This window comes from Leguminivora glycinivorella, chromosome 16, assembly GCF_023078275.1.
Source record: "Leguminivora glycinivorella isolate SPB_JAAS2020 chromosome 16, LegGlyc_1.1, whole genome shotgun sequence".
NCBI classification, from domain to species: Eukaryota; Metazoa; Arthropoda; class Insecta; order Lepidoptera; family Tortricidae; genus Leguminivora; species Leguminivora glycinivorella.
In genome coordinates, this window is record NC_062986.1 from 2,862,952 (window position 1) to 2,890,279 (window position 27,328).

At 40.6% G+C, this 27,328-nt stretch overlaps 1 protein-coding gene across 2 annotated transcripts; it reads left to right on the top strand.

The window, feature by feature from the left end:
- The first annotated feature begins 317 nt into the window (after nt 1–317).
- LOC125234580 (iroquois-class homeodomain protein IRX-5-like) lies at nt 318–27,328 on the top strand. 2 transcript variants are annotated; one of them, XM_048140875.1, is made up of 8 exons: nt 318–938; nt 15,380–15,475; nt 16,415–16,587; nt 21,392–21,562; nt 22,183–22,379; nt 24,540–24,705; nt 25,301–25,424; nt 26,779–27,328. In XM_048140875.1, exons 1-7 carry the CDS (start codon nt 788–790, stop codon nt 25,415–25,417), a joined length of 1,071 nt encoding a protein of 356 aa, XP_047996832.1. In that variant the 5' UTR covers nt 318–787; the 3' UTR covers nt 25,418–25,424; nt 26,779–27,328. The 2 variants fall into 2 exon arrangements, with proteins under 2 accessions (XP_047996832.1, XP_047996833.1); XM_048140876.1 differs by having other exon boundaries at nt 319–938; nt 24,543–24,705.

A 27,328-nucleotide genomic window follows, 5' to 3' on the forward strand; every position in this document is an offset into this window, starting at 1 on the left:
AAAGCAAAATGTGTAATCACAGTGCATAGACTGCCATCTCTCCACACAGGCTTAAAACTTTTGAACCTCAGTTTTGACAATTTGGCCCATATTCTGAGCTTGATATGTTTTAAAATGTCAAATTTTAATATTAGCGCCATCTAGCTGAGCCTACCCCAAAGGTGTAACGCCATCTAGGTCACCACTGCTTTATCTAAAATATATGGTACTGAGGTACGTTTTTTTCTTAGACTTTATCCGTCTAGATGGAGTTATATAGGTCTTTGGTATAGAGAAATACTAACCCCCTACCGGAGGCCCTCTGAACTACTTCCATTTCTAACAAAACGTTTACCGTTAGTCGCGCCATCTCGGGTGAAATATCTTCACCACTTCACAGCATAAACAATAAATTTGTTCGCATATAGAAGGCTAGATGGCGCTTGTGATCTAAAACGGTTGCTTACTGTTTGACGTTTTAATAATAATCAAACCACGCTTTGTTTTGACATTTAATACTCCAACTGTCACCGAAGCGTTGCCGTGTGAGCGAGCACGATATATGAATCCATGTAAGTCAGATAAGGATAGCGGCGCGGCGGCGCTGTGGCTTCCCGCCGTCCCCCGTACGACAGTCGCGCTCAGTTCGTTTTGCTTTGCTTGCTGTGCGTAGTTCAAGGAAGAATTATTTTGTTTGAACGTTACCCAATCGGTTATTCGTGACTGTTGGACTGTTGGTGAACTTTGTTAGTGATATACGTGTGATTGAGTGTAAAAAACAATATTCGGATGGATTGAGTGTGTAACGATGTTACCTCCTACGGCCGGCATAGCACAAGAGCAACGCGACCGGCCCGAAATGGCGTATCAACAGCGTCGCGACGTTAGGGAACTAACCCGGGAGATCATCAGGGATGCTGCTCGAGCGGCCAACAGACAACAGTCAATGTCGCCTGGAGGTAAGCCGGTCAAAAACGACGCCACGTTACGGCCATGCTTGTCAAATTGACATACGTCAACATGACATTTATAGGAAAACAACGCTTTTATCCGCATAAAATCGCATTAGAAATGATTTATCCCTTGATATCTGTTGCCGATTAATGCTTGGCACAGGAATTTAGGCCTGTTACGTCACCTACTCCGCCCGATCTCGTAAAACTAAAATGGCGCCAATGCGCCATTAGCTGCTTGTATTATCAGTACGTACCTAGTTATGTACATTTCGAAAGCTATTTATGCATGAAAACTGACCCGAATGGTCATTTATAGACAAACAAGCAAGTTATTCTTATTCTAAGTTATGTAAAACCCGATACGGCAGCGTACAATGTTATTTGGCACGTGCAAGGGTTATTTTTAGCTCGCCCAGATGCTACGTAGGCTACAGATTACGTTGGATCAATATTCTGCAGCATTGTGTTAGTGCATTATAAACATCCTGGTACTTTAATAATTCTTATTAGCCAAGGTTTTTGGTTTGTTTATTGTTGTCATCGGAATCCCGATGACTTTTGTAAAACGTCGAAATGACAGCAACATGACATTCGATTCCGTACAGCACAAGATGGCTGCCATTGTATTTTAGTTCAGTCACGCGCCAAGATAGGTGGCGCTGTTTGTGGATGAATAATTGAATTGAATATTCAAATCAAGCAAAGTACTTTCTACGGAATTATGTAATTAAACATAATAATTATTGATTTGCATGGCAATATTCGATAACATTTTAAAATTAATTAAAACATGTTTTTGAGCCCTAAGCAAATTTCTCATGTCTTGGGATCTTGTCATATTTTTATGTTGAATGTGACTATGACTAGACTACAAAACTTTGAAACTTTTTTTCTCACAAGAGTCAAGTTCAAATTATCTTTAGTTAAATATGTAAAAGTTTCTTGTTATTTACTTTGCTCCTTGCTCAATGTTTTAATGAGAAAAAAAAATTCTAATATGAATGCCAAATGCTAATTTTACTATTTGTAGCACCTGACCCTTTAGCACAACTTGCCTTGTCTTAAGTCGCGCTTGAAGTATGGACTCGCGCGCGACAAGGCAAGTTGTACTAAAGGGGCAGGAAAAACTTAACATAGAAAGGTGTGACACTTAATATCAATCAGTCAATCTCATGGATGTGATGACTGATGATTATGGGTGACTGGCTTCAGGGGCAGTGTTAGGTGCAGGCGACATGGCTCTACAGCCCTGTCTGCAAACGGCTTTATCATTATTTGGATACCAAAGAGCCTTACAAACTGTAGTTAGTGCACATGAAATGTTGGCCATGCTACTGTTCAGCAGGTTACTCAATCTTCTGCCTTTTGCATAAGCTTTAGTATAGTCACAGAATATATAAAAGTACAAGTACAGAAGGCTCACTCTCAACAACCTGTCAACGGACTCCATGCGACATTGAGTTCTATTGCACAGCGTGAAGATGGAAGAAACGCGGATTGAGCCGCCCCTGGTATAGTTTTGACCTTTGCCAATTATTAGTATTAAAGTCTACAAAATATCAAAAGGCTTACTACAATGAAAATTTACAAATATAAATTTTAAGTTTTGTAATGTGCGGAAGAAATTCTGATGTTTCTTCTTGATCAACAATCAAATCTTCTATAGAGGCCCACTAACTACCAATTTGTTAGATGATATTGGCCTGTCTGTTAGAAACAAGTAATGACAGGACTGAATAACTTTCAAGAATAACTTTCATTTACTAGGGCCAAATTTATTCCAGTCTCATCATGAATACCATTAGATTACCACTGTAATCTAATTCAAAATTTTCAAAAACCCACTGCCAGCAGTGGCTGGCAGTGGGTTTTTGAAATCTGATTTGTATGGACTTCTACAGATACTAGAGAATTTTAGGGAACCCGTTGGGAATCGAGTTGTATCAACGCTGCTACTGTTAGATTATTTATTTTTACATTTCTTGTTACTTTGAACTATAAAAGAAAACCTTAATAATTTATATGTACCTAAACCTTCCCCCTGAATCATTCTATTCATAGGTCAAAAGTGAAAACAAAACAGCATGTGAATCCGTTCAGTAGTTTTTGAGTCTATTCAAACTCACACACGCACAGACAGACATGGCAGGCGATTTTATTCTATAAGGTGTAGTGATGTAACTACTAATCAAGTAATCATTATCAATCTACCAGAAGGACATCCATGTCAGTGACTGATTAGATTTACAGAGTAAAAGGGTCATCAGTAATCTTATCATTAAAATTAAATTCAGTTTACATACATACACTTAAAATTCCTAAGAACTATGAAGAAACTTAACAGACTGTCCAAACATGCATTAACCTATTTTAAGTCCCGACGCAAAAACGACGGGGTGTTATAAGTTTGACGTGTCTGTTTGTGTATGTGTCTGTCTGTGGCATTGTATCTTCCGAACGGATGAACCGATTTAGATTTAGTTTTTCGTTTAGTCGGGCGGGATGCATGAAAATCAGTCCACTATGTCGGGGTTTTTTTTTTTTCAAAATTGTCTATTGTCTTCATAAAATGCTTGCCTTTCGAAACGTTGAGCCATAACACTTAAAAATTGATTGAAAATGAATTTAGCTTGACCGTCTTTAAACTCGTAATGTCAATTCGCCGTGTAAATGGGCCCCAGGCATTCTGTGTCGCAACTACGTATAAATAGCTAGCCAGAACGCGGTCGCGTTCTCTTGACCCCTCTGCTAATTCAGAGCTTGAGGGGCTCGTTGACCGAGTGGATCTCGCACCTAGTGAACCTGTAGGGTTAGCACATGATTGCCGCGAGAGTATGTCGCCGCGAGATAGACTACCCGTCCTCATGTCATTAATACAGTTAGAAGACGTGTCATCTATCTCGCGGCGACAAACTCTCGCGGCCATCATGTGCTAGGCCTACTGGGTGCGTAGCCAGATGCACAAACGCTTACGATGATAGTTCCCTTCCCGATTAGCGCGACAGAGCCAGACTGCATTTCGATCGGCGTTTAGCGTCAACGATTGTCATTTCGGCTAATACACCGGTGTTTTGTAGCGAGAAGTAAGCAGCCATCCATAATATAAATGCGAAAGTGTGTGTGTTATCTGCCCCTTTAGCACAATTTGCCTTGTCGCGCGCGAGTCTATACCTAATACGTCAAGCGCGACTTCAAGTATGGACTCGCGCGCGACAAGGCAAGTTGTGCTAAGGGGGCTGACTTAATTTAACTTTGGTACAGAAATAGTCCCAACTGTCCCAATGAATGACATGGGATCATGCCTAAGATTAAGAGAATAATAATTACCTCACTTCCTTAGGTGTAGGTCTTACGAATTATGAGAGAGAAAAGGGATATCTTACTCGTTAGATAATACCGAGCAAGGATTAGGCCTTACCTAGATATAATACTTAACTATTAAGAACCTACCGCCTTCCTGCCTACCATGCCATGATTGTTAATTAATCCTAATAAACCGACCGGTCTGGCTCAGTCGGTAGTGACCCTGCCTGCTAAGCCGCGGTCCTGGTTTCGAATTCCGGTAAGGGCATTTATTTGTGTGATGAGCACATATATTTTTTCCTGAGTCATGGATGTTTTCTATGTATATAAGTATGTATTTATCTATTTAAGTATGTATATCGTCGCTTAGCACTCATAGTACAAGCTTTGCTTAGTTTGGGGCTAAGTTGATCTGTGTAAGGTGTCCCAATATTTATTTATTTATTTAAACAATCATCATCCTCCTTGCGTTACCCCAGCATTTGCCACGGCGGTTGGGAGCCTGGGGTCCGTTTGACAACTAATCTCAAGATTTAGCGTAGGCATTACTTTTACGAGAGCGACTGCCATCTGACCTTCCAACAGTTCCAACCCTTCGGGTTAAGGTGACTAGAACTTATTGGAATTAGTCCGGTTTCCTCACGATGTTTTCCTTCACCGAATAGCGACTGGCTTTAAAAAACTATCTTTTCAGTACAGATGGTGTTTTTTTCACGCACTAATTTTTTATCGCCACTCGTTTCGAACTTCCTTTTTTACGCACTTGTATCGTAATGTTCTATTATCAAACAGCTATCTACACCAAATAAAGTCCATCGTCATCTCCCTCATTGCATTAAGTGACGTCCATGTTTAAAAAAAAACAAAACACCATCATTACTCTATGTCAAGGCTCCCGGAAGGGAAGGGGTGGGGGGAGCGATCGATCGGGCAACGACCGCTGACGCAACGGGCGCCAAGGACACCTACATTCACAAAACATTTTGTATTGTGCTCACAAACATCTTTACAAACCAACAGTCCAAATATTTGTATACACGCATTTATTGCCTATTGTCCTTTGAGTCGTCGGCAACCCGAACCCTCCTTAGAACTTGTACACTCCTTATTCTGCGTATTTAACACAGCAAAATGGAGTGTACAAGTTTCTAATGGGGTGGCAACGCGCATGTGACACTCTTTGAGTTGCAGGCGTCCATAGGTTACGGTGACCGCTTTCCATCAGGCGGGCCGTACGCTTGTTTGCCACCGACGTAGTATAAAAAAACTGAATAACTTTCAAGAATAACTTTCATTTACTAGGGCCAAATTTATTCCAGTCTCATCATGAATACCATTAGATTACCACTGTAATCTAATTCAAAATTTTCAAAAACCCACTGCCAGCAGTGGCTGGCAGTGGGTTTTTGAAATCTGATTTGTATGGACTTCTACAGATACTAGAGAATTTTAGGGAACCCGTTGGGAATCGAGTTGTATCAACGCTGCTACTGTTAGATTATTTATTTTTACATTTCTTGTTACTTTGAACTATAAAAGAAAACCTTAACAATTTCTATGTACCTAAACCTTCCCCCTGAATCATTCTATTCATAGGTCAAAAGTGAAAACAAAACAGCATGTGAATCCGTTCAGTAGTTTTTGAGTCTATTGCAAACTCACACACGCACAGACAGACATGGCAGGCGATTTTATTCTATAAGGTGTAGTGATGTAACTACTAATCAAGTAATCATTATCAATCTACCAGAAGGACATCCATGTCAGTGACTGATTAGATTTACAGAGTAAAAGGGTCATCAGTAATCTTATCATTAAAATTAAATTCAGTTTACATACATACACTTAAAATTCCTAAGAACTATGAAGAAACTTAACAGACTGTCCAAACATGCATTAACCTATTTTAAGTCCCGACGCAAAAACGACGGGGTGTTATTAGTTTGACGTGTCTGTTTGTGTATGTGTATGTCTGTGGCATTGTATCTTCCGAACGGATGAACCGATTTAGATTTAGTTTTTCGTTTAGTCGGGCGGGATGCATGAAAATCAGTCCACTATGTCGGGGTTTTTTTTTTTCAAAATTGTCTATTGTCTTCATAAAACGCTTGCCTTTCGAAACGTTGAGCCATAACACTTAAAAATTGATTGAAAATGAATTTAGCTTGACCGTCTTTAAACTCGTAATGTCAATTCGCCGTGTAAATGGGCCCCAGGCATTCTGTGTCGCAACTACGTATAAATAGCTAGCCAGAACGCGGTCGCGTTCTCTTGACCCCTCTGCTAATTCAGAGCTTGAGGGGCTCGTTGACCGAGTGGATCTCGCACCTAGTGAACCTGTAGGGTTAGCACATAAATGCCGCGAGATAGACTACCCGTCCTCATGTCATTAATACAGTTAGAAGACGTGTCATCTGTCTCGCGGCGACAAACTCTCGCGGCCATCATGTGCTAGGCCTACTGGCTGCGTAGCCAAATGCACAAACGCTTACGATGATAGTTCCCTTTCGGATTCGACAGAGCCAGATTGCATTTCGATCGGCATCTATCCTCAACGATTGTCATTTCGACTAAGCCACCTGGGTCTTTTGTAGCGAGAAGTAAGCAGCCATCCATAATATAAATGCGAAAGTGTGTGTGTTATCTGCCCCTTTAGCACAATTTGCCTTGTCGCGCGCGAGTCTATACCTAATACGTCAAGCGCGACTTCAAGTATGGACTCGCGCGCGACAAGGCAAGTTGTGCTAAGGGGGCTGACTTAATTTAACTTTGGTACAGAAATAGTCCCAACTGTCCCAAGGAATGACATGGGATCATGCCTAAGCTTAAGAGAATAATAATTACCTCACTTCCTTAGGTGTAGGTCTTACGAATTATGAGAGAGAAAAGGGATATCTTACTCGTTAGATAGTACCTAGCAAGGATTAGGCCTTACCTAGATGTAATACTTAACTATTAAGAACCTACCGCCTTCCTGCCTACCATGCCATGATTGTTAATTAATCCTAATAAACCGACCGGTCTGGCTCAGTCTGTAGTGACCCTGCCTGCTAAGCCGCGGTCCTGGTTTCGAATTCCGGTAAGGGCATTTATTTGTGTGATGAGCACATATATTTGTTCCTGAGTCATGGATGTTTTCTATGTATATAAGTATGTATTTATCTATTTAAGTATGTATATCGTCGCTTAGCACTCATAGTACAAGCTTTGCTTAGTTTGGGGCTAAGTTGATCTGTGTAAGGTGTCCCAATATTTATTTATTTATTTAAACAATCATCATCCTCCTTGCGTTACCCCAGCATTTGCCACGGCGGTTGGGAGCCTGGGGTCCGTTTGACAACTAATCTCAAGATTTAGCGTAGGCATTACTTTTACGAGAGCGACTGCCATCTGACCTTCCAACAGTTCCAACCCTTCGGGTTAAGGTGACTAGAACTTATTGGAATTAGTCCGGTTTCCTCACGATGTTTTCCTTCACCGAATAGCGACTGGCTTTAAAAAACTATCTTTTCAGTACAGATGGTGTTTTTTTCACGCACTAATTTTTTATCGCCACTCGTAATTTATCGCCACTCGTTTCGAACTTCCTTTTTTACGCACTTGTATCGTAATGTACTATTATCAAACAGCTATCTACACCAAATAAAGTCCATCGTCATCTCCCTCATTGCATTAAGTGACGTCCATGTTTAAAAAAAACAAAACACCATCATTACTCTATGTCAAGGCTCCCGGAAGGGAAGGGGTGGGGGGAGCGATCGATCGGGCAACGACCGCTGACGCAACGGGCGCCAAGGACACCTACATTCACAAAACATTTTGTATTGTGCTCACAAACATCTTTACAAACCAACAGTCCAAATATTTGTATACACGCATTTGTTGCCTATTGTCCTTTGAGTCGTCGGCAACCCGAACCCTCCTTAGAACTTGTACACTCCTTTTTCTGCGTATTTAACACAGCAAAATGGAGTGTACAAGTTTCTAATGGGGTGGCAACGCGCGCATGTGACACTCTTTGAGTTGCAGGCGTCCATAGGTTACGGTGACCGCTTTCCATCAGGCGGGCCGTACGCTTGTTTGCCACCGACGTAGTATAAAAAAAAAATATTGTCATTGTCTTAAAGACGTGTTCGCGACAGTTGCTTAATATTATCCTAATAAACGTTCAAACATTCACGCTAATTTATAAGTAGGTACAGTAAATTAGTACATTACGATACAAGCAGGGGCGGCTCACTCCGCGATTCTATCGCCGCGCTACAAGTACATGCTGGCGGCCGCGAGTTCGCGGCCTAATCAGGGGTGGCGCGCGTTCTCACGGAACGCACGTTCGCACTTTCTATTGTTACTTTACGTCGCGAGTTTTTTTTTAGATTCATACATATGTGATGTCCGCGTGTGAATGGCAAATAATGTTTAGTTAAATAGACATCATGAATAGAATAGGACAATCTTACACAGATCTAATATTGATTAAGTCCCACGGAAAAGTTCAACTAGGCTTGTGATGTTGGGACAAACAAAAATATATAAATACTGTATGGATATATAGAGGTATATATGTATACTTAGAAAGTACCTAAGACTTGAATATAATAGTATAACATATTATATGAGTATTAATTCGTTTTAATCCATAGGCGACCCTATCGTCCGACGCTGCGCACGTGCGGCTCGTTTCTTTGTTAGAATTTTGTAGGTATTTAAAAGGCGGCATTTTGTGAACATCAAAGCAGTGGGCCTTCTGTACTTGTACTATTATATATTCTGTGATACAAGTGCGATAACCACAAAATTAAAATTTTGAAAAAACCCCCGACCGCGACATAGTAGACCGATTTTCATGAAACATGGCTAAGAACACTCCCGACTTACTCAGCTTTCAGACAAAAAAAAAACTAAATCCAAATCGGTTCATCCGTTCGGGAGCTACGATGCCACAGACAGACACACACACAGGCAGACAGACAGACAGACAGACACGTCAAACTTATAACACCCCGTCGTTTTTGCGTCGGGGGTTAAAAATAGATTGAAAATTCCCATAGAAAATTTGATTAGTGCCAAGATTTTGTTGACCGTCAATCACAGACCAACCGTCAATATGTCGGTTTCGTTCTAAAGGTGCTCTACAGCGCTATACTGGCGACATCTGTAATAACCACAAAATTAAAATTTTGAAAAAACCCCCGACCGCGACCATGGCTAAGAACACTCCCGACTAACTCAGCTTTCAGACAAAAAAAACTAAATCTAAATCGGTTCATCCGTTCGGGAGCTACGATGCCACAGACAGACACACACACAGACAGACAATCAGACAGACGGACAGACAGACAGACAGACACGTCAAACTTATAACACCCCTTCGTTTTTGCGTCGGGGGTTAAAAATACTTCAACTCATCGTTAGCATTAGTGTGGATGTGGACACTGTGGACGATTGTACGAAGTCGACAATGACAAACACATTACCCAACACCTGTGGATGTTTGAACTTTGACGTCCATAGTTAACATGTTTTACTTTCCATTTTCAGCCGTATCACAATGTGTGTACGGGTAAAAGTTGAACAGAACTGTTAGACAGCTGTGTACAACATGCGTGCGTTATGACAATTAAACCGTAATTCACCCCATTGTTGTATTTGTTTACTGAGGCACTATTCGACGTTTTTCTTCATAAATCGTGACATTGACACCTTGGTACAGTAGGCATCAAAAGAAGGGGATCAAATAAGTCCAATAACGCTTCAAAAGAATAAGAAGTAACTAGTGTAACTAACTACCATTCTGTAATCGTATAATGTTCGGCGGTTAGGAGTGGTAAATAATACTCTTACGTCCAGTGCAGTAATATATGAAATGAATGGTTTATTCGAAGATGCTTGGGCTTATATAGTTGAAGCCTACGTGCGTGACATTTAGGTTGACATTTAACTATTGTTTTAACATAGATATTAACTATGGCTAATTTAGGTCGGACCTTTACAATGATAAACAAGCTACGTCACACCTACACTGCAATCGGTAACCAAAAAGAGTTGATGGTGCTGACTAGTGACTGTAAATGACTAAGATACGAGTAATTGTGTGTGTTAATGTCCCGGATGATTTTATTTTATCGCCGTTAGTTCAGCAGCGAAATAGAAAGGGATAAACATATGTAATCTAGAATGTCAAACATTCTTGCTAGAGGCACAACCACAGGGTACGTACCTAAATGCACAAACGCTCACTGTTTCGTAGCTATCTATCTCTATCGCTCTAGTATTGGCGCGACAGAGCCAGACTGCATTTCTGTCGGCGTCTGGCGTCGTCGACGATTGCCATTCGGCTACGCCGCGCCGGCAGTCGTGCACATGTTGAAACTAGCGTACAGTAACGTCATGTCACCGAAGATCAAAATACAAAGTCGAATGTCGCTCCGGATAGTCCAGATGGTGCAGCGAAGCGAATGGAATTAGTGAATTAAATCAACAGCGCGCATTTAACACACGCCAAATACAATTTTATTTTGAAAGAAGGGTTCGATTCCCGATTAGGGTGTGTGTGTGTGTGTGTTTATCACGAATATGTTCCTGAATTTACAGATTCAATTCGTGAGATGGGAGGTGCGAGTTAGCACACAAGTGTCACCTAGTGTGAATGGAATTAACAAATCTTTGACTGTATATTTATGAGTGAAACCACTATCGCTATACAGCCGTTGTCAAGAGCTACCATTTTATTGGTTAATCTGTCACACACATAACTGTATGCGTATTTTCTAGTCTTCGGATTTAAATAAATAAATAAATATTATAGGACATTCTTACACAGATTGACTGAGGCCCACGGTAAGCCCAAGAAGGCTTGTGTTGTGGGTACTCAGACAACGATATATATAATATATAAATACTTATATACATAGAAAACATCCATGACTCAGGAACAAATATCTGGGCTCATCACACAAATAAATGCCCTTACCGGGATTCGAACCCGGGACCGCGGCGTAGCAGGCAGGGTCACTACCGACTGCGCCAGACCAGTCGTCAGACTTCAGACTGATTAATAGGGAAATAAGAGAAGTCAGTGTCCATCTTACAAATATGTACCTACGTCAAATTTCATCCGAAAACCGAAGGCCCTTTTGAAATATTATTTTGAATCTATATCGTTCTTAGTAAGGTACAGTGGGGCAAATCTCGAATGGGGGGCAATTGTAACTGATCCATGTTTTCCATTATTACACTATGATGTTGAGTTCTACATGTATCCACTGAACACGCCAACCATACCATATATAGAATAGTATTATTTCTGAATATAACCTATGTAATAAAAAATTAGGCCGAGTTCACCAAATTCGAGACCTTGGAGTCATTATGGACTCGAAGCTCACCTTTATTCCTCACATAGATGACATGCTAAGTAAAGCATTTAAACAGTTAGGCTTTATATTAAGAGTAGGCAAACCCTTTAAGAGACTTTTGACGTATAAGGTACTGTTCAACAGTTATGTTCGTAGTCGGTTGGAATTCGCTAGTGCGGTTTGGAGCCCACTGTATAAAATACACAGTGATAGGATAGAAAAGGTACAAAAAAATTTGCTAAAACATTAGAATACAGAATTAGAAATAAATATTCCGATTATGCCACCGCCATGAGAATACACAATATAACGTCTCTTAGTTATCGCCGGGAACGAACCGATATCTTAACCCTTTATAAAGTAATTAATAATTTAATTGATGCTCCGTTTATATTAAATTCCCTCTCATTTAGAGTGCCTAGACGTTGTGAACGCGCTTGCAGGAAAAAAACCCTCTTTTACATACCTCGCAGTCGGACTGCATATGCAAAAAATAGTTTTGTCAGAAGGGCGTGCAGGTTGTACAACGAAAAATTTTTCAGTCTTGATTTTTTCTGTGAAAAACTTAATAGATTTAAAACATTATCTTTGCAATGTAATAATAATGACACCAATCATTAGGTTGGCGCAATTAAGAAACATGTTTTGAACTCATATATACAAAACGTTAGTGCTTATATTTTTTATGTGTAAAAAAAAAAGTAAAATATGTTTTTTTTTTTTTGTTGTTATACTCTGTTCAAATAGCTCTGCTTGTGTAAGTAGCAATTATTACTGAACACGATGTTTAAATATTTTCTTTAAGGAAACTGTAAGTCTAGTTTTAAAAAAAATCCTGTGTTTATATATAACTATATAAGACTGTTTGTTTCTTAATTAAATAAATAAATAACCGGTGGACACTCTATTTAATAATGCAAACATTGTAAAACATAGAAAAAATGGACCAGTTACATTTGCGCCCCAGTCCTTATGCTTGTATTTTATGTAGGACTGTATTCCGCTTTTTAGAAAGAAGACAGATAACTCTGTTTCGGAGGAATCGAAGGAAATCTTTGAACCAGTAACAGTAACAATTTTTTTATTATTTCCTTCCCATTGTAATAATTGCATTGTCATTTGTCGACTCGTGTATATAAAAAGTGTCGATTTGCTTGTGGACTCTGGTCGGTACCTAAGTACTAATTCAGCGAATTTTTCTACACGTTACATATTTCCCTAATCGACATAAATGGATAGTACATATATGACATTGACAACACTAGCTTTTGTAGCGTTAGATGAAACAAAAAAAAGTAGCCTATGTCACTCTCCGTCCTTTCAACTATCTCCATTTAAAAAATCACGTCAATTCGTCGCTCCGTTTTGCCATGAAAGACGGACAAACAAACAGACACACACACACTTTCCCATTTATAATATTAGTCTAGTATGGATTAATTGCTCTTCAGTACTTACCGGAAAATTTCAGGTCCTATTTATACGAAAAACAAGATATTTATTTTCCTTAAAATAAGTTTTTACGTTATATCACAGAATATATAATAGTACAAGTACAGAAGGTCCACTGCTTTGATGTTCACGAAATGCCGCCTTTTTAAATACCTACAAAATTCTTACAAAGAAACGAGCCGCACGTGCGCGGCGTCCGGTGATAGGGTTACCAATGGATCCAAACGAATTAATACTTACATAAAATGTTATACTATTATATTCAAGTCTTGGGTACTTTTTAGGTATATATCACAGATGTCATATATACCATAGATCAAGCAAACGTATCTACTTAGCGTGTCAAATGAACTCAGTGAAATCCACTGAGTTGTCCGTCTTTACTCGCAGCTTGCAGCTTTCGGGCGTCAATTTTTGTAAGTTGAAGTCAACCAAAACATAAACAATGCCTCGTTACGTGATATTCAATTGCAACAACACAAAAATTATGAACAATCAAGAGCCTGAGACATATTTAAAATTACAGGCAAGAATCAACTTCAGTACAAAATTTGACACGCTCGGCCCCTATACAAATATATGAATTTGTTTCTTCTATCTAAATTAAGTTCTGTGGTATATATACTGTATTTATATATTTTTGTTCAAGTTCCAACATCACAAGCCTTATTGAACTTTTCCGTGGGACTTAATCAGTAGTAGATCTAAGTAAGAATGTCTTCGGGTATTTATTTTATTCAATATATCTATTTAACTAAGTATTATTAGCCATTCCACACGCGGACATCGTTTAAAAAAACCTCGCGACGTAAAGTAACAATAGAAAGTGCGAACGTGCATTCCGTGAGAACGCGCGCAACCCCTGAGTAGGCCGCGAACTCGCGGCCGCCAGGATGTACTTGTAGCGCGGCGATAGAATCGCGGAGTGAGCCGCCCTTGGTTATATTTTGAAGGCACACAACGATAATATTATTATACCGCGCTCGCCTAAGCAAACATCAGAGTTTAGGTACAAACAAACAGTACAAACACGTATTCGTATAATACAGCGGATTGTTAGCGGTCTCGTATTTACTTAGGGCCCGTGTCCGATTTTGCAATTTATTTTAACCGTCGGGAAAATCCGGGTTTTACAGATTTTTTAACTACACAGTAGCAAACGAGCATACGCCCCGCCTGATGGTAAGTAGTCTCCGTAGCCAGATAACGTCCATGATACCCTTGCAACTCCAGAGCCGTTTACATCGTCGTTGAGCTCTGGCATTCTTACTCACCGGCAGAAACCCAACGCTATGAGTAGCTCGATGTCTAATGTTATTTAGCTGCGGTATACCAGCACCTTAATCAGGCAGGCAAGCATAGTCGCGCGATAAGTGATAAAACATGAGGCCGTCGCGTCCCTATCGCACTATTTGTAAGGGCATTGTTGTTTCGGCTTTGCATTGCATTCGGCTACGCAGTACGCACACTGGTGTATTTATTATGTATTGCAAACCTTACTACCTTACCTTTGATTCTATAATAACAAGAATTGAATGCTTTCAAAGACACGCAATGATAAAGTAGGCCGGCACAATCGTAAAACCTATTTTAGATACAAGTAAAACCACAGGAGCCATGTAGTAAATAATATGATTGATTGGTGTATGTAATTGTATGTTGTAAATTAAATAAACGGAAACTCACCTTGACGCGAATAGAATATATTTCCTCGGCCATCGCATCGCCATTCTTAAATCTATTTGTATCGGCCTATTTTGGAACAATTGCAATGGCTATTCATCGTAGGTTTGCGTTTTTGAGGTCCTATAAGTAGTCTGCGTCAATTGTAAAACATAGAAGGCTTTTATACGGAAGAGCAATGTTTTTCGCTGTCTCGATATCAAGACGAGTTTTATTTTAAGTTTCTGATTTTGGTCACAAGGTAGCAACCCTTCACTTGCAAGTTGCAAGTAAACGAAGCTCCTATAGTATTCGAAATGGAGGATGATGCAATCCCTGATTTTACCTCAATACCTCTAGTCCGTAATGTATCTTATGTTATGTACCTATCTTAAATCGCACACAAGTTCGCGCTAACTATAATAGTAATAGTCCTTTGACCGCCAATAACGCCTAAAGGGCGTCGTGTGCTATCGTGCCCACGACGGGAGCAACGCCTATAAAGTTGCTATGGCGGACGCTGTCAAAGCAATTGTCCTTCTGTATTTCCGTTATTTACTAGTAGAGGCATTAGCGTGTAGGCCACATTTTGACGCGAAAGGCAAAGCGTTCATAAGGTTAACTTTGGAGCTGGCTTTGCAAATTAATAATGTTTTCATTTTGTTTCAGCTCGCGACCGTTTTCCTTCGACATCATCCACAGACGACAACGAAAGCGGCACCGATGGCGAGGCCGACCGCTCGCGTCGCGCCAGCATCGTCCTGGGTAAGAACTCATTCATTCATTGGCCTTAACGTCTATTGTAGACGATAAACTGTCGTGTAACATTCGAGAGGCACCTTTATTGGTGACATAATAGACCGATGCGAGACCGACATAGTCTACTTCAGGACTGACAAGGGAAGATTGCGGAAATCGGCGCTGAAACACCTTGGCGTCGCAAGTACAGCAAACCATGCCTCATCACAAATTCTGCGATCCTCCACAACGCATTTCCGTTCGTTGTTCTGCGACCCTATCCCACAGTGTCGGTGATCAATATGAAAGACAATCATGTCCCTCTCTGTGCAGTCTTTAAAACACACTAAGTAAGGGTAAGAACGTAAGAACTAACACTGGTTTAACCTGCAGGGCTAAGATGGTCTGTCTATTATTTGACACCATTTCACGTTCTAACAAGTATGTAAGTGCGAAAGTGATGGATGATATGACCAGTGACAAAAATACGACCATGATACGGCCGCTGAAATCTCGACTAACTATTATTTTAGACCAATTCCAGAGTCCTATAACTACTAAATTGTCCCAAAAACTAAGACATCATCACATCATATGAATTCATTTTTGAAAACTGAAAATGAAAAAGATCGATCTGAAGGCTAAGGAGTTAGGCACTGGTCCCATCGCGAGCTAGTAAGATATAAAAACGAACAAAAGATAAGCACTGCCGTGCAAATAAAAGAGACACGGCGATGTTTATAGTTATTCGCCCAGCGGTGAGCTATCAAAATCGCCGTGTCTCTTTTATTTGCACGGGAATGATTATCTTTTGTTCGTTTTTATAGCTGATAGCTCATAGATTACTAGCTCGCAGTGGGACCAGTGCCGTAGAGAGATTTCAATAGTAAATAATAGATACCATTGGAAATAAATAAGAACGAGGTTAAAAAGTTATGTTTAATGTCTAATATCATGTGTGTCCAGGTCAACCCGGCCCGCCGCCCGGCATCGTCTCCGTCCGTAAGCGTCGCGGCAACCTGCCCAAACATTCAGTGAAAATATTGAAGCGATGGCTGTACGACCACAGATACAACGCGTATCCGAGCGATGCCGAGAAACTCACGCTCAGCCAGGAAGCCAATCTCACTGTGCTCCAAGTAAGTTGAACATGTCTTCTCATCATTCAATTGTTTAATAAACATCGCTACACACAGATTTGACTGTCATTACTTCTGAAACTGACAGTTATTCAGTAGCCATCTTTCAAGTTTCCTTGCAGATGCAGATATGCAAATATAACTGTGGGATCCTTTTAATTTACCGAAGATTTTTTTGTCGAATTTCATTTCCCAAACGAATTTTGCCAACTACACGTTTGTCAACTCAATCTTTCCCATAATAATATTTGACAACGTTAAAATCCGTCAAATGATAATTTCCCAAACTGTTGTAATGCAACTTTTATAACCCCAACTGTTAATTTCGCAAATGTTTCACTTTGACTAGAAAAGTTTGCTCAACTTTACTTTCGTCAAATTAATTACTGGACTAAATTATTTAGTCAAATAATTTGTTTAGTAAAAAAATTTTTCCTTAAAAACACACCATGCAAAACCACTTTTTGACAAGTGTTTTAATAACATGATTGTTTTCATTTACCGAATTTCATTTCCCAAACAGATTTTAACAACTACTTACACGTTTGCTTCCCACAAACACTTTTGACGAAAATACCATAATTATGACGAGTCAAATAATCTTTAAAAACCTAAACATAGCCTAAAAACCTAAAAGTAGGTTTAGGTTAGGTTGGAACTGCGACCCCCACACAAAATGTTGCTAAAAAAGTAGGTTTAGGTTAGGTTGGAACTGCGACCCCCACACAAAATGTTGCTAAAAAAGTAGGTTTAGGTTAGGTTGGAACTGCGACCCCCACACAAAATATTGCTAAGAAAGTAGGTTTAGGTTAGGTTGGAACTGCGACCCCCACACAAAATGTTGCTAAAAAAGAAGGTTTAGGTTAGGTTGGAACTGCGACCCCCACACAAAATGTTGCTAAAAAAGTAGGTTTAGGTTAGGTTGGAACTGCGACCCCCACACAAAATGTTGCTAAAAAAGTAGGTTTAGGTTAGGTTTAGGGTTTGCTCCCGGGAAATACCGGTACCGAAAGTACCGGGAATTCCCGGGATTTTCGGCCAAGCAAAGAACCGGGAAATCAACTTGAAAAATCCCGGTACTTTCGGTACTTTCGGGAAATACTTTTTAGTGACTTTTTGCTACAAAATTTATTTATTTCCGTTTATATTATTTATACAGTTAAAAAATAGGCGTAGGTACAGTAACACGCGCCTAATCACTATTTAATAGCGGGTGGCAGTGGCAGACTGGCTGCCGTAGCCACCGTGATACCCTATAGCTAGTCCCGCTAGTCGGTAGTGGAGTTTTGTATTTTTGGTGAAGGTTTGTTATATTAATTTGTGTATTTGTTTTATCTCTCTCAATCTTATTTCTCATTTGATTCATTTCTCAACATGTTATAAAACAAAGTCTTTAATTTGTGTATTTGTTTTATCTCTCTGAATCTTATTTCTCATTTGATTCATTTCTCTACATGTTATAAAACAAATTCGCCCGACGCGTATGTCTGTGCGTTCGCTAATTTTGCGATAGACTCAAAAACTACTAAGCGGATTATCATACGTTTTTCACCTATGTATGAATATAGTGATTCTTAAGGAAGGTTTAAGGTTTTGTGATTATAAATTGATTAAAACATGACGGTATGTGCTAATCAAGTCGGTAAAAATGACTAAAATGACGCTGCTTAAGAGCTTCAATCGAAAACCCTGCCCATACCGATCGATATAGCTAAATATGGTGGAATTATACCTCTTGGAATTATACATACGTAGGTCTAGAAGAAAGTCGTCGACGGTTTATGTCTAACTTTTAAGGATAACTGCTATAAACATGTTAACTTTTAAAAAACGTTTATATATAAATGGGGTATTGCGGTATTCCAAAGAAATGTCCAGGGTAATCGTTCTCGAGAACGTTCCCTCTGACTAGCAAAAAATAGTGCACTATCTCAAATGTTTCTTTAGTAGTATTTGTCTTATTTCTTTTACTAAGCGATTAAACGTCTCCCACTGAATGGCAGATCGCTTAATCGGAGCAATGTATTGCAACAGTAACCATTGGTGCCTATGGTTGCCAGACGGTCTGGTTTAGGCGGAATTCTCACGATTTTTAGCTTGTCCTCCCGAATTCCGATTTATAATAAGTAATAAAAAACCGGCCAAGAGCGTGTCGGGCCACGCTCAGTGTAGGGTTCCGTAGTTTTCCGTATTTTTCTCAAAAACTAGTAAACCTATCAAGTTCAAAACAATTTTCCTAGAAAGTCTTTATAAAGTTCTACTTTTGTGATTTTTTTCATATTTTTTAAACATATGGTTCAAAAGTTAGAGGGGGGGGGACGCACTTTTTTTTCCTTTAGGAGCGAATATTTACGAAAATATTAATATTATCAAAAAACGGTTTTAATAAACCCTTATTCATTTTTTAATACCTATCCAACAATATATCACACGTTGGGGTTGGAATGAAAAAAAATATCAGCCCCCACTTTACATGTAGGGGGGGTACCCTAATAAAACATTTTTTCCATTTTTTATTTTTGCACTTTATTGGCGTGATTGATATACATATTGGTACCAAATTTCAGCTTTCTAGTGCTAACGGTTACTGAGATTATCCGCGGACGGACGGACGGACGGACGAACAGACAGACATGGCGAAACTATAAGGGTTCCTAGTTGACTACGGAACCCTAAAAAGACATATACAATAATACGCCGAGCGAAGCCGGATACAGTAAGCGGCTCGGTTACAGTAATATAATATAATAATAAAAGACGTAAAATCCCAAAAAAATGTTTTATTTGAAAAAGCGAAATAATTATACCAGTCCCGAAAGTACCGAAAATCCCGGGAAATCCCGGTTCCATATTGCTTCGGTACCGAAAATCCCGGTTCTTTAAAACAGTACCGGTACTGCAATCCCTAGTTAGGTTGGAACTGCGACCCCCACACAAAATGTTGCTAAATAAGTAGGTTTAGGTTAGGTTGGAACTGCGACCCCCACACAAAATGTTGCTAAACAAGAGCGTGTCGGGCCACGCTCAGTGTAGGGTTCCGTAGTTTTCCGTATTTTTCTCAAAAACAACTGAACCTATCAAGTTCAAAATAATTTTCCTAGAAAGTATTTATAAAGTTCTACTGTTGTGATTTTTTTCATATTTTTTAAACATATGGTTCGAAAGTTAGAGGGGGGGGGACGCACTTTTTTTTCCTTTAGGAGCGATTATTTCCGAAAATATTAATATTATCAAAAAACGATCTTAGTAAACCCTTATTCATTTTTTAATACCTATCCAACAATATATCACACGTCGGGGTTGGAATGAAAAAAAATATCAGCCCCCACTTTACATGTAGGGGGGGTATCCTAATAAAACATTTTTTTCCATTTTTTATTTTTGCACTTTATTGGCGTGATTGATATACACATTGGTACCAAATTTCAGCTTTCTAGTGCTAACAGTTACTGAGATTATCCGCGGACGGACGGACGGACGGACGGACGGACGGACGGACGGACGGACGGACGGACGGACGGACAGACAGACATGGCGAAACTATAAGGGTTCCTAGTTGACTACGGAACCCTAAAAAGTAGGTTTAGGTTAGGTTGGAACTGCGACCCCCACACAAAATGTTGCTAAATAAGTAGGTAGAACTGCGACCCCCACACAAAACTTTGCTAAGAAAGTAGGTTTATGTTAGGTTGGAACTGCGACCCCCACACAAAACTGTTGCTAAGAAAGTAGGTTTAGGTTAGGTTAGAACTGCGACCCCCACACAAAACTGTTGCGAAGAAAGTAGGTTTAGGTTAGGTTAGAACTGCGACCCCCACACAAAACTGTTGCTAAGAAAGTAGGTTTAGGTTAGGTTAGAACTGCGACCCCCACGCAAAACTTTGCTAAGAATGTAGGTTTAGGTTAGTTTAGAACTGCGACCCCCACGCAAAACTTTGCTAAAAAAGAAGGTTTAGGTTAGGTTCGAACTGCGACCCCCACACAAAACTGTTGCTAAGAAAGTAGGTTTAGGTTAGGTTAGAACTGCGACCCCCACACAAAATGTTGCTAAAAAAGTAGGTTTAGGTTAGGTTAGAACTGCGACCCCCACACAAAACTGTAGCGAAGAAAGTAGGTTTAGGTTAGGTTAGAACTGCGACCCCCACACAAAACTGTTGCTAAGAAAGTAGGTTTAGGTTAGGTTAAAACTGCGACCCCCACTCAAAATGTTGCTAAGAAAGTAGGTTTAGGTTAGGTTAGAACTGCGACCCCCACACAAAATATTACTAAAAAAGTAGGTTTATTTCGAATACATTAAGATTTGGTAATATAAAACAATGTCAAAGTAAATGTTGTTTATTTATATTTTTGTCAACTACTCGGTTTGAGTAAACAAAGTTTGTTAAAATAAAAAATACCCAAGAAATGTTTTACCAAATGTTAGATTTGGCTTTTTTTCTGTTGGGATAATATTGGTTGGCAATTAATCATTTTGATTAATTGAAGTTTGGTAAAATGAACATTGCCAAAGTAAGGAAATGTCTAAATATTTATTTGGATATCATTATTTTGGCAAATATGTATATGTCATACGATAAGTTGGGAAATGATGAGTTGCCTTTTAAATTTTTGGGATACATTGTTTGGGATGTGAAAATCTGGCAAATAACTTTCGGTAATACATTAGTAACCCTATAACTGTCTGTACAGAAAGCTCCAGAAGGGGGATACGTAGGCATGAAAGTGATTAAACACTGCAGACCATTAATAATCCCAAGGCGTTTTGTGCCAAAATGTAAACATTTTAATGGCATTTGTTTTGTAGGTATGCAACTGGTTCATAAACGCCCGCCGCCGCATCCTTCCAGAGATGATAAGACGCGAAGGACACGACCCTCTCCACTACACTATATCGCGTCGCGGCAAGAAACAACCTGGAACACCCACTGCTGGTTCATCTGGACAACAGGTGGCTTGGGACACTGTCGAACTCGAGGTAAGAACTGTATATTTAGACGTAAACTTAACCAACTGATGTTGATGGAGCTAAGAGACTAATATTCTGCAAGACTGAAGATTTGTCTAGGCACAAAAGCGTCTTAAGGTCGGCATTTCCGTCTGCCGCTCTGGTTGATCAAATTGGTTATTTGTCTTTGGAAGGCCAAAATCCTAGTCAAGTCATAGTACCTTCCATTTTCTGGTCATTTAGCTGTTTATATTTTTTATTCACTCCTAGACTTTTTATCGTTTACACTGATTTACCTTATCTGCAAGAACTTACTTATTGCTGTGTTGCAGTGATCCGAAGTTGATCTTGGTCTCCGAAACTAAATACCGTCATGTGGCTCTATCAAAATCCATTTCTGTCGACGGCCACGAGTTCGCTTAGATCTTTTTCCATTTCGTCTCTCCAGCGGTACCTAGACCTAGGGCGTTCAAGCGGATAAACAAAGTCATTTTCAAATAAATAAATAAAGTAATAAATAAATAAATACTATAGGACATTCTTACACTAGATTGACTGAGTCCCACGTAAGCTCAAGATGGTTTGTGTTGCAGGTACTCAGACAACGATATATTAATACTTAAATAATAAAATAACCGTTTCATCCACAGATCCAAAACGAAGGCGACCGCCGTGAAGGCGAATACGCCGAAGGTGACGGGCTCCTCGTGTACCGCAGCGACGGCGAGCTGGGGGAGGAGGGCTACTCCTCGTCGGCCGTCAGCGAGGAGGAGGTCAAGTACGACCCCTCCGTGTGGCAGAGCGTGATACGCTACGGGCCCGAGGACGCACACCCGGCCACTAGGGGGTGAGCTTTTAATACTTTATTCTAACCCCTTGTCAACAGCTTCCCGAGTTTTCGCTATGCAGCGAACAGATGTTGGAATATAATAGGTGCCAGGACAGCATAAAATTAGTACTTTAGCTATACTAGGTGGAATACGTTAGGTTAGATGAATTAGTAGTGTCGTAGCGATAGTGAACCTGGGAGTGGAAGGTTATTTCTCATCAGCTGTCAGCGAGGAGGAGGTCAAGTACGACCCCTCCGTGTGGCAGAGCGTTATACGCTACGGGCCCGAGGACGCGCACCCGGCCACTAGGGGGTGAACTTTTGAAATAGTTTATTCTAACCCCTTGTCAACAGCTTCCCGAGTTTTCGCTATGGTGCCAACAGATGTTGGAATATGTTAGGTGTTAGGACTTTGTATGAGGAGATATCTAGCATAAATAGTATTTAAATATGAGAAGGGCTCTTTAGTAACACGTAGCTGTAGTAAGTTACAGTATTAGCTTAATACGCTAGTTGAACAGTGTCGTGGTGATGAGGAGACGAAGGCGATATCGCATCCGTCGTTAGCGCGAGCGAGCGAGCGTCGAGCTGGGAGGGAAATTTTTAGTCACCCGATCCTAACGCGCTCGCGACCGAGACGCATCCTAACTCCTATCTCCTTGGGACTATATTATCTTATGGTATATAAAGCCTGACAAGTTCTTATTTGACCCTGAAAGAGTGTCGCTACAAATCGTTTTCATATGGCAATAATGTGCGGACGTCATGTATAATGGGGACAGCGTGTACTGGTTTCGCGTTAATATTTGTAGAAAATTAAAACATGGTTTTAGAGAGTCAAAATTTAATAAGCTAGGTTTTAAGACTTGCTACTTGTTTCCGCACAGCCTAAAATCTATGAATCTTGTACCTTTATCGAAGTCGTCGATGTTTGTTTTCTTTTTGCGTGGGACCTTGTTTTGTACTGATGGCAATGATGGAACGGCCTCCTTATTTCTTTAAATATATTTTACGGCAGTGCTACAGACACCATCACTAAGAACAAAAAATATATTAAGCTAAATCGAAACGAACTAATCAATACAGCACTATAAACCGTCAGTACCGGACATGTCAACAATCAATCTCGGAACATTGTTATCGAAATGCTGTGAAATCCTTCATCCTTTTTTGTTGTGCGTAATTTATCTCGTTCAGTATAATTATTTTCACTTTTTTAAGTATTATTTTGGGCATATTTGCTATAAAACCGTTAGAAATTTTCAAATATTTACGTCTAGCTTACATCGCTGACATTCGATGACTTTCGATGACGGGTGTCAAAAAAATCATTGCCAGTAAAAGAAATTAGTTCAGCTGAAAATCCGCAACGCGGCGAGGGTCAAATAAAAACTTGTCAGGCTATACAAAGACAATGATATTGACGACCGGTCTGGCTCAGTCGGTAGTGACCCTGCCTGCTGAGCCGCGGTCCCGGGTTCGAATCCCGGTAAGGGCATTTATTTGTGTGATGAGCACAGATATTTGTTCCTGAGTCATGGATGTTTTCTATGTTTATAAGTATTTGTATATTATATAAATCGTTGTCTGAGTACCCACAACACAAGCCTTCTTGAGCTTACCGTGGGACGCAGTCAATCTGTGTAATAATGTCCTATAATATTTATTATTATTATTTATATGTAACTCCGTATAGACATATAAAGTCTGAGAAAAAAACGTACTTCAAAACCATACAGAAAAAGGTACGGTGACCTAGATGGCGATACACCTTTGGGGGACGCTCGGCTAGATGGCGCTAATATTAATATTTGACATTTTAACACATCAAACTAAGAATATGGACCAAATTGTCAAAACTGAGGTTCAAAAGTTTTAAGCTTGTGTCGAGAGATGGCAGTCTATGCACTGTGATTACACATTTTACTTTGACGGTAACTGTCTATAATACTCGTTCTCCTTTGGCATAGATATAGTCCTAAGTGCGTTTTCACATTATCCGATCCGATATCGGATGTAGGACCGATATCCCATACATCACAGGTGCCATCTTGGATTTTTTCCATTGAAATCCTTCCGACGTCCGATATCGGATCGGATAGTGTGAAAACGGACTAAGAGGGCACGATGAAGTAGTAGATTGTCAAGTGTTTGAATGTGTCTTGTTTTCCGCCCCAGCAGCACGGCCGCGGTGGTGACCGTGACCACGTCGGAGGAGGAGGAGCAGGCGGCCGAGGCGGCGCGCGCGGGCGGAGCCGGCGGCGGCGCGGGAGCCGGCGGCTGGCACCCGCAGCTCGCGCACCTGCCGCAGCTGCCGCACCCGCTGCGCACGCGCAGGCTGCAGGTACCCCTACCGACCGATGCTCAACTTACTACCTTACACAAATCTAAAACGGCAGCCAGCGTTGCGATGCGCAGCGAATCCCTTGAACGCTCGAAGACATACTACATACACCGATGTTAATTTGTACTGAGGCCGTAAACTATTCTTTTTAATCCAGAAGCGTAGTGCTTCAACTTAAACATAAAAAAAAATACAGTATTTTTGTTTTTTTAGTAGTACTCTCTGACCTGTAATTTCATCCGCTACTTTAGGCATTACAGGTTTAGGAAATACGGAAATATTTTGTCTATCTGCTGTGCTGTATTATCGCACTTACTGAACCTTCTAGTAACTTATACATAGATACATATTAACTGTGTCGAAACCAACTTTTGAGAAGTTTTCACTATCATAGTGAAAACTTCTCAAAAGTTGGTTTATGCATCAAAGCGGTTTGTTTAAAGACGGCTTACCACGAACCACTTTCGACTTATTGTCTCCTTGTCTCACGCCAGTCATGTTGGTAGGCCGGCCATAATGCGCTAGTAACGCCCTCTACGCAGAATTTGTCGGAATACTACATATTGCGTAAATCACACATGTATTTCCATTCCAGGTGGTCCCCAGCTCTTCAGAGGGCGAGCGAGACAAGTTCAAGTGTCTGTACCTGCTGGTGGAGACGGCCGTCGCCGTGCGCCAGCGCGAGAAAGAGCAAGAAGAGGTCCCTGTCTAGTGCGCAGGTAATATACACGATAGAGCAGGGTACAGCTAGAGCGAGACGACTAGTGTCTGTACCTGCTGGTGGAGACGGCCGTCACCGTGCGCCAGCGCGAGAAAGAGCAAGAAGAGGTCCTTGTCTAGTGCGCAGGTAATATACACGATAGAGCAGGGTACAGCTAGAGCGAGACGACTAGTGTCTGTACCTGCTGGTGGAGACGGCCGTCGCCGTGCGCCAGCGCGAGAAAGAGCAAGAAGAGGTCCCTGTCTAGTGCGCAGGTAATATACACGATAGAGCAGGGTACAGCTAGAGCGAGACGACTAGTGTCTGTACCTGCTGGTGGAGACGGCCGTCACCGTGCGCCAGCGCGAGAAAGAGCAAGAAGAGGTCCTTGTCTAGTGCGCAGGTAATATACACGATAGAGCAGGGTACAGCTAGAGCGAGACGACTAGTGTCTGTACCTGCTGGTGGAGACGGCCGTCGCCGTGCGCCAGCGCGAGAAAGAGCAAGAAGAGGTCCCTGTCTAGTGCGCAGGTAATATACACGATAGAGCAGGGTACAGCTAGAGCGAGACGACTAGTGTCTGTACCTGCTGGTGGAGACGGCCGTCGCCGTGCGCCAGCGCGAGAAAGAGCAAGAAGAGGTCCCTGTCTAGTGCGCAGGTACACACAATTTTACACCTTATTACGCTATTACTTACTTACACTGAAATTTATACCATACACGAAAGAAAAAGCGACCAAGCCCACTGGTAGGGAAGGCGGAATCGAACCCGAGTCTCCAGCTATTGACGTGCTTACCGTTACATGACGCGATGTCTCAGAGTCCTGGCGTCCAACACAAGAGCACGCCACTTTGCTCGATCCAGGGTGAGATCACGCCAGATTTCGCCGTCGCCGAGTTCACGGAGATCTGCCTCCATCCTATCCGGTCAACGATATTTAAGATGGGCAACCAGACGACGTCCAGTTAGGCGTTTTTACGTTGTTATTTACTCTTTTCCTCGGAGATTCGGAGATAAAGATTGTGATTTAGTTTTTCCGTTGAAATCAATTTCTAGAAGCACTTGTGCAGTTTTAATTGCATAGGCTCTATAATTACTGCTCATTTTAGATTTACAGTGGTTACCAAACTTTTAGTTAAATAAATAAATGAAATAAAATAATGTGTAATGTGTGCACTTGTTCCACGGTACCGCTCACTTTCTCCAGGGGGGCACGCCCCACAGTCTGTAAAACGCTGGTCTTATATCATAGAGAACTGCGTAGAGAACCCGGAGGTCTCGAGCCCAATAAAAACAGTGACCGACTGAAGAATGTCGCAACCAGATGAAAGCGAAGTCCAAATTAAAATAAAATTATGTCTTTTTGTTACAGAAAACGTGAAACACATCGCCGCATCCTAGCGGCCAGAGCAGTGCATCGGAATTGGACCCACTGGCTATTAACATAAGTACTATTCACCTATTCCCGCCCAGCCTATACAAACTCGATAGAAATATATTATCTATCGACCAGAGTGATTCACTATTAACTATTATATTAACTATTAACTATTATTTTGACTCTAAACGTCTTGTTGCTAAATTATCTTAGTGACAAGTGAAAGTATAATTAAAACTGTCAAATTACGAGTAGGAAATTGATTGGAAATGTGTGGCGTTATGCGATGTACAGACGTAACAATTAGTTTAACGAAATATATGCAGATGGCACCACTATCGCCAAATTATTTACAATATATGAACGAGTACCTTTAATAATATTGAAAGCGTAAGCGTGAAACCTTGTTTAATAATATAAAAACCTTGTAGTTAGTAGCGGAGTCTTCTGTCACAAGTATTTATCATACTTATTAGGAGATTCTTAGCAAAACTTATTGTAAATTGTATAAAATATTGTAACCAAAATAAACAATTTTCATTTT

Excerpts from the sequence above, each read along its gene's own strand:
- LOC125234580 (XM_048140875.1), top strand. The coding sequence starts at position 788 with ATGTTACCTCCTACGGCCGGCATAGCACAAGAGCAACGCGACCGGCCC. Across the intron at positions 22,380-24,539 it reads GCACACCCGGCCACTAGGGG|CAGCACGGCCGCGGTGGTGA; the intron begins GTGAGCTTTTAA and ends TTTCCGCCCCAG. Across the intron at positions 24,706-25,300 it reads TGCGCACGCGCAGGCTGCAG|GTGGTCCCCAGCTCTTCAGA; the intron begins GTACCCCTACCG and ends TTTCCATTCCAG.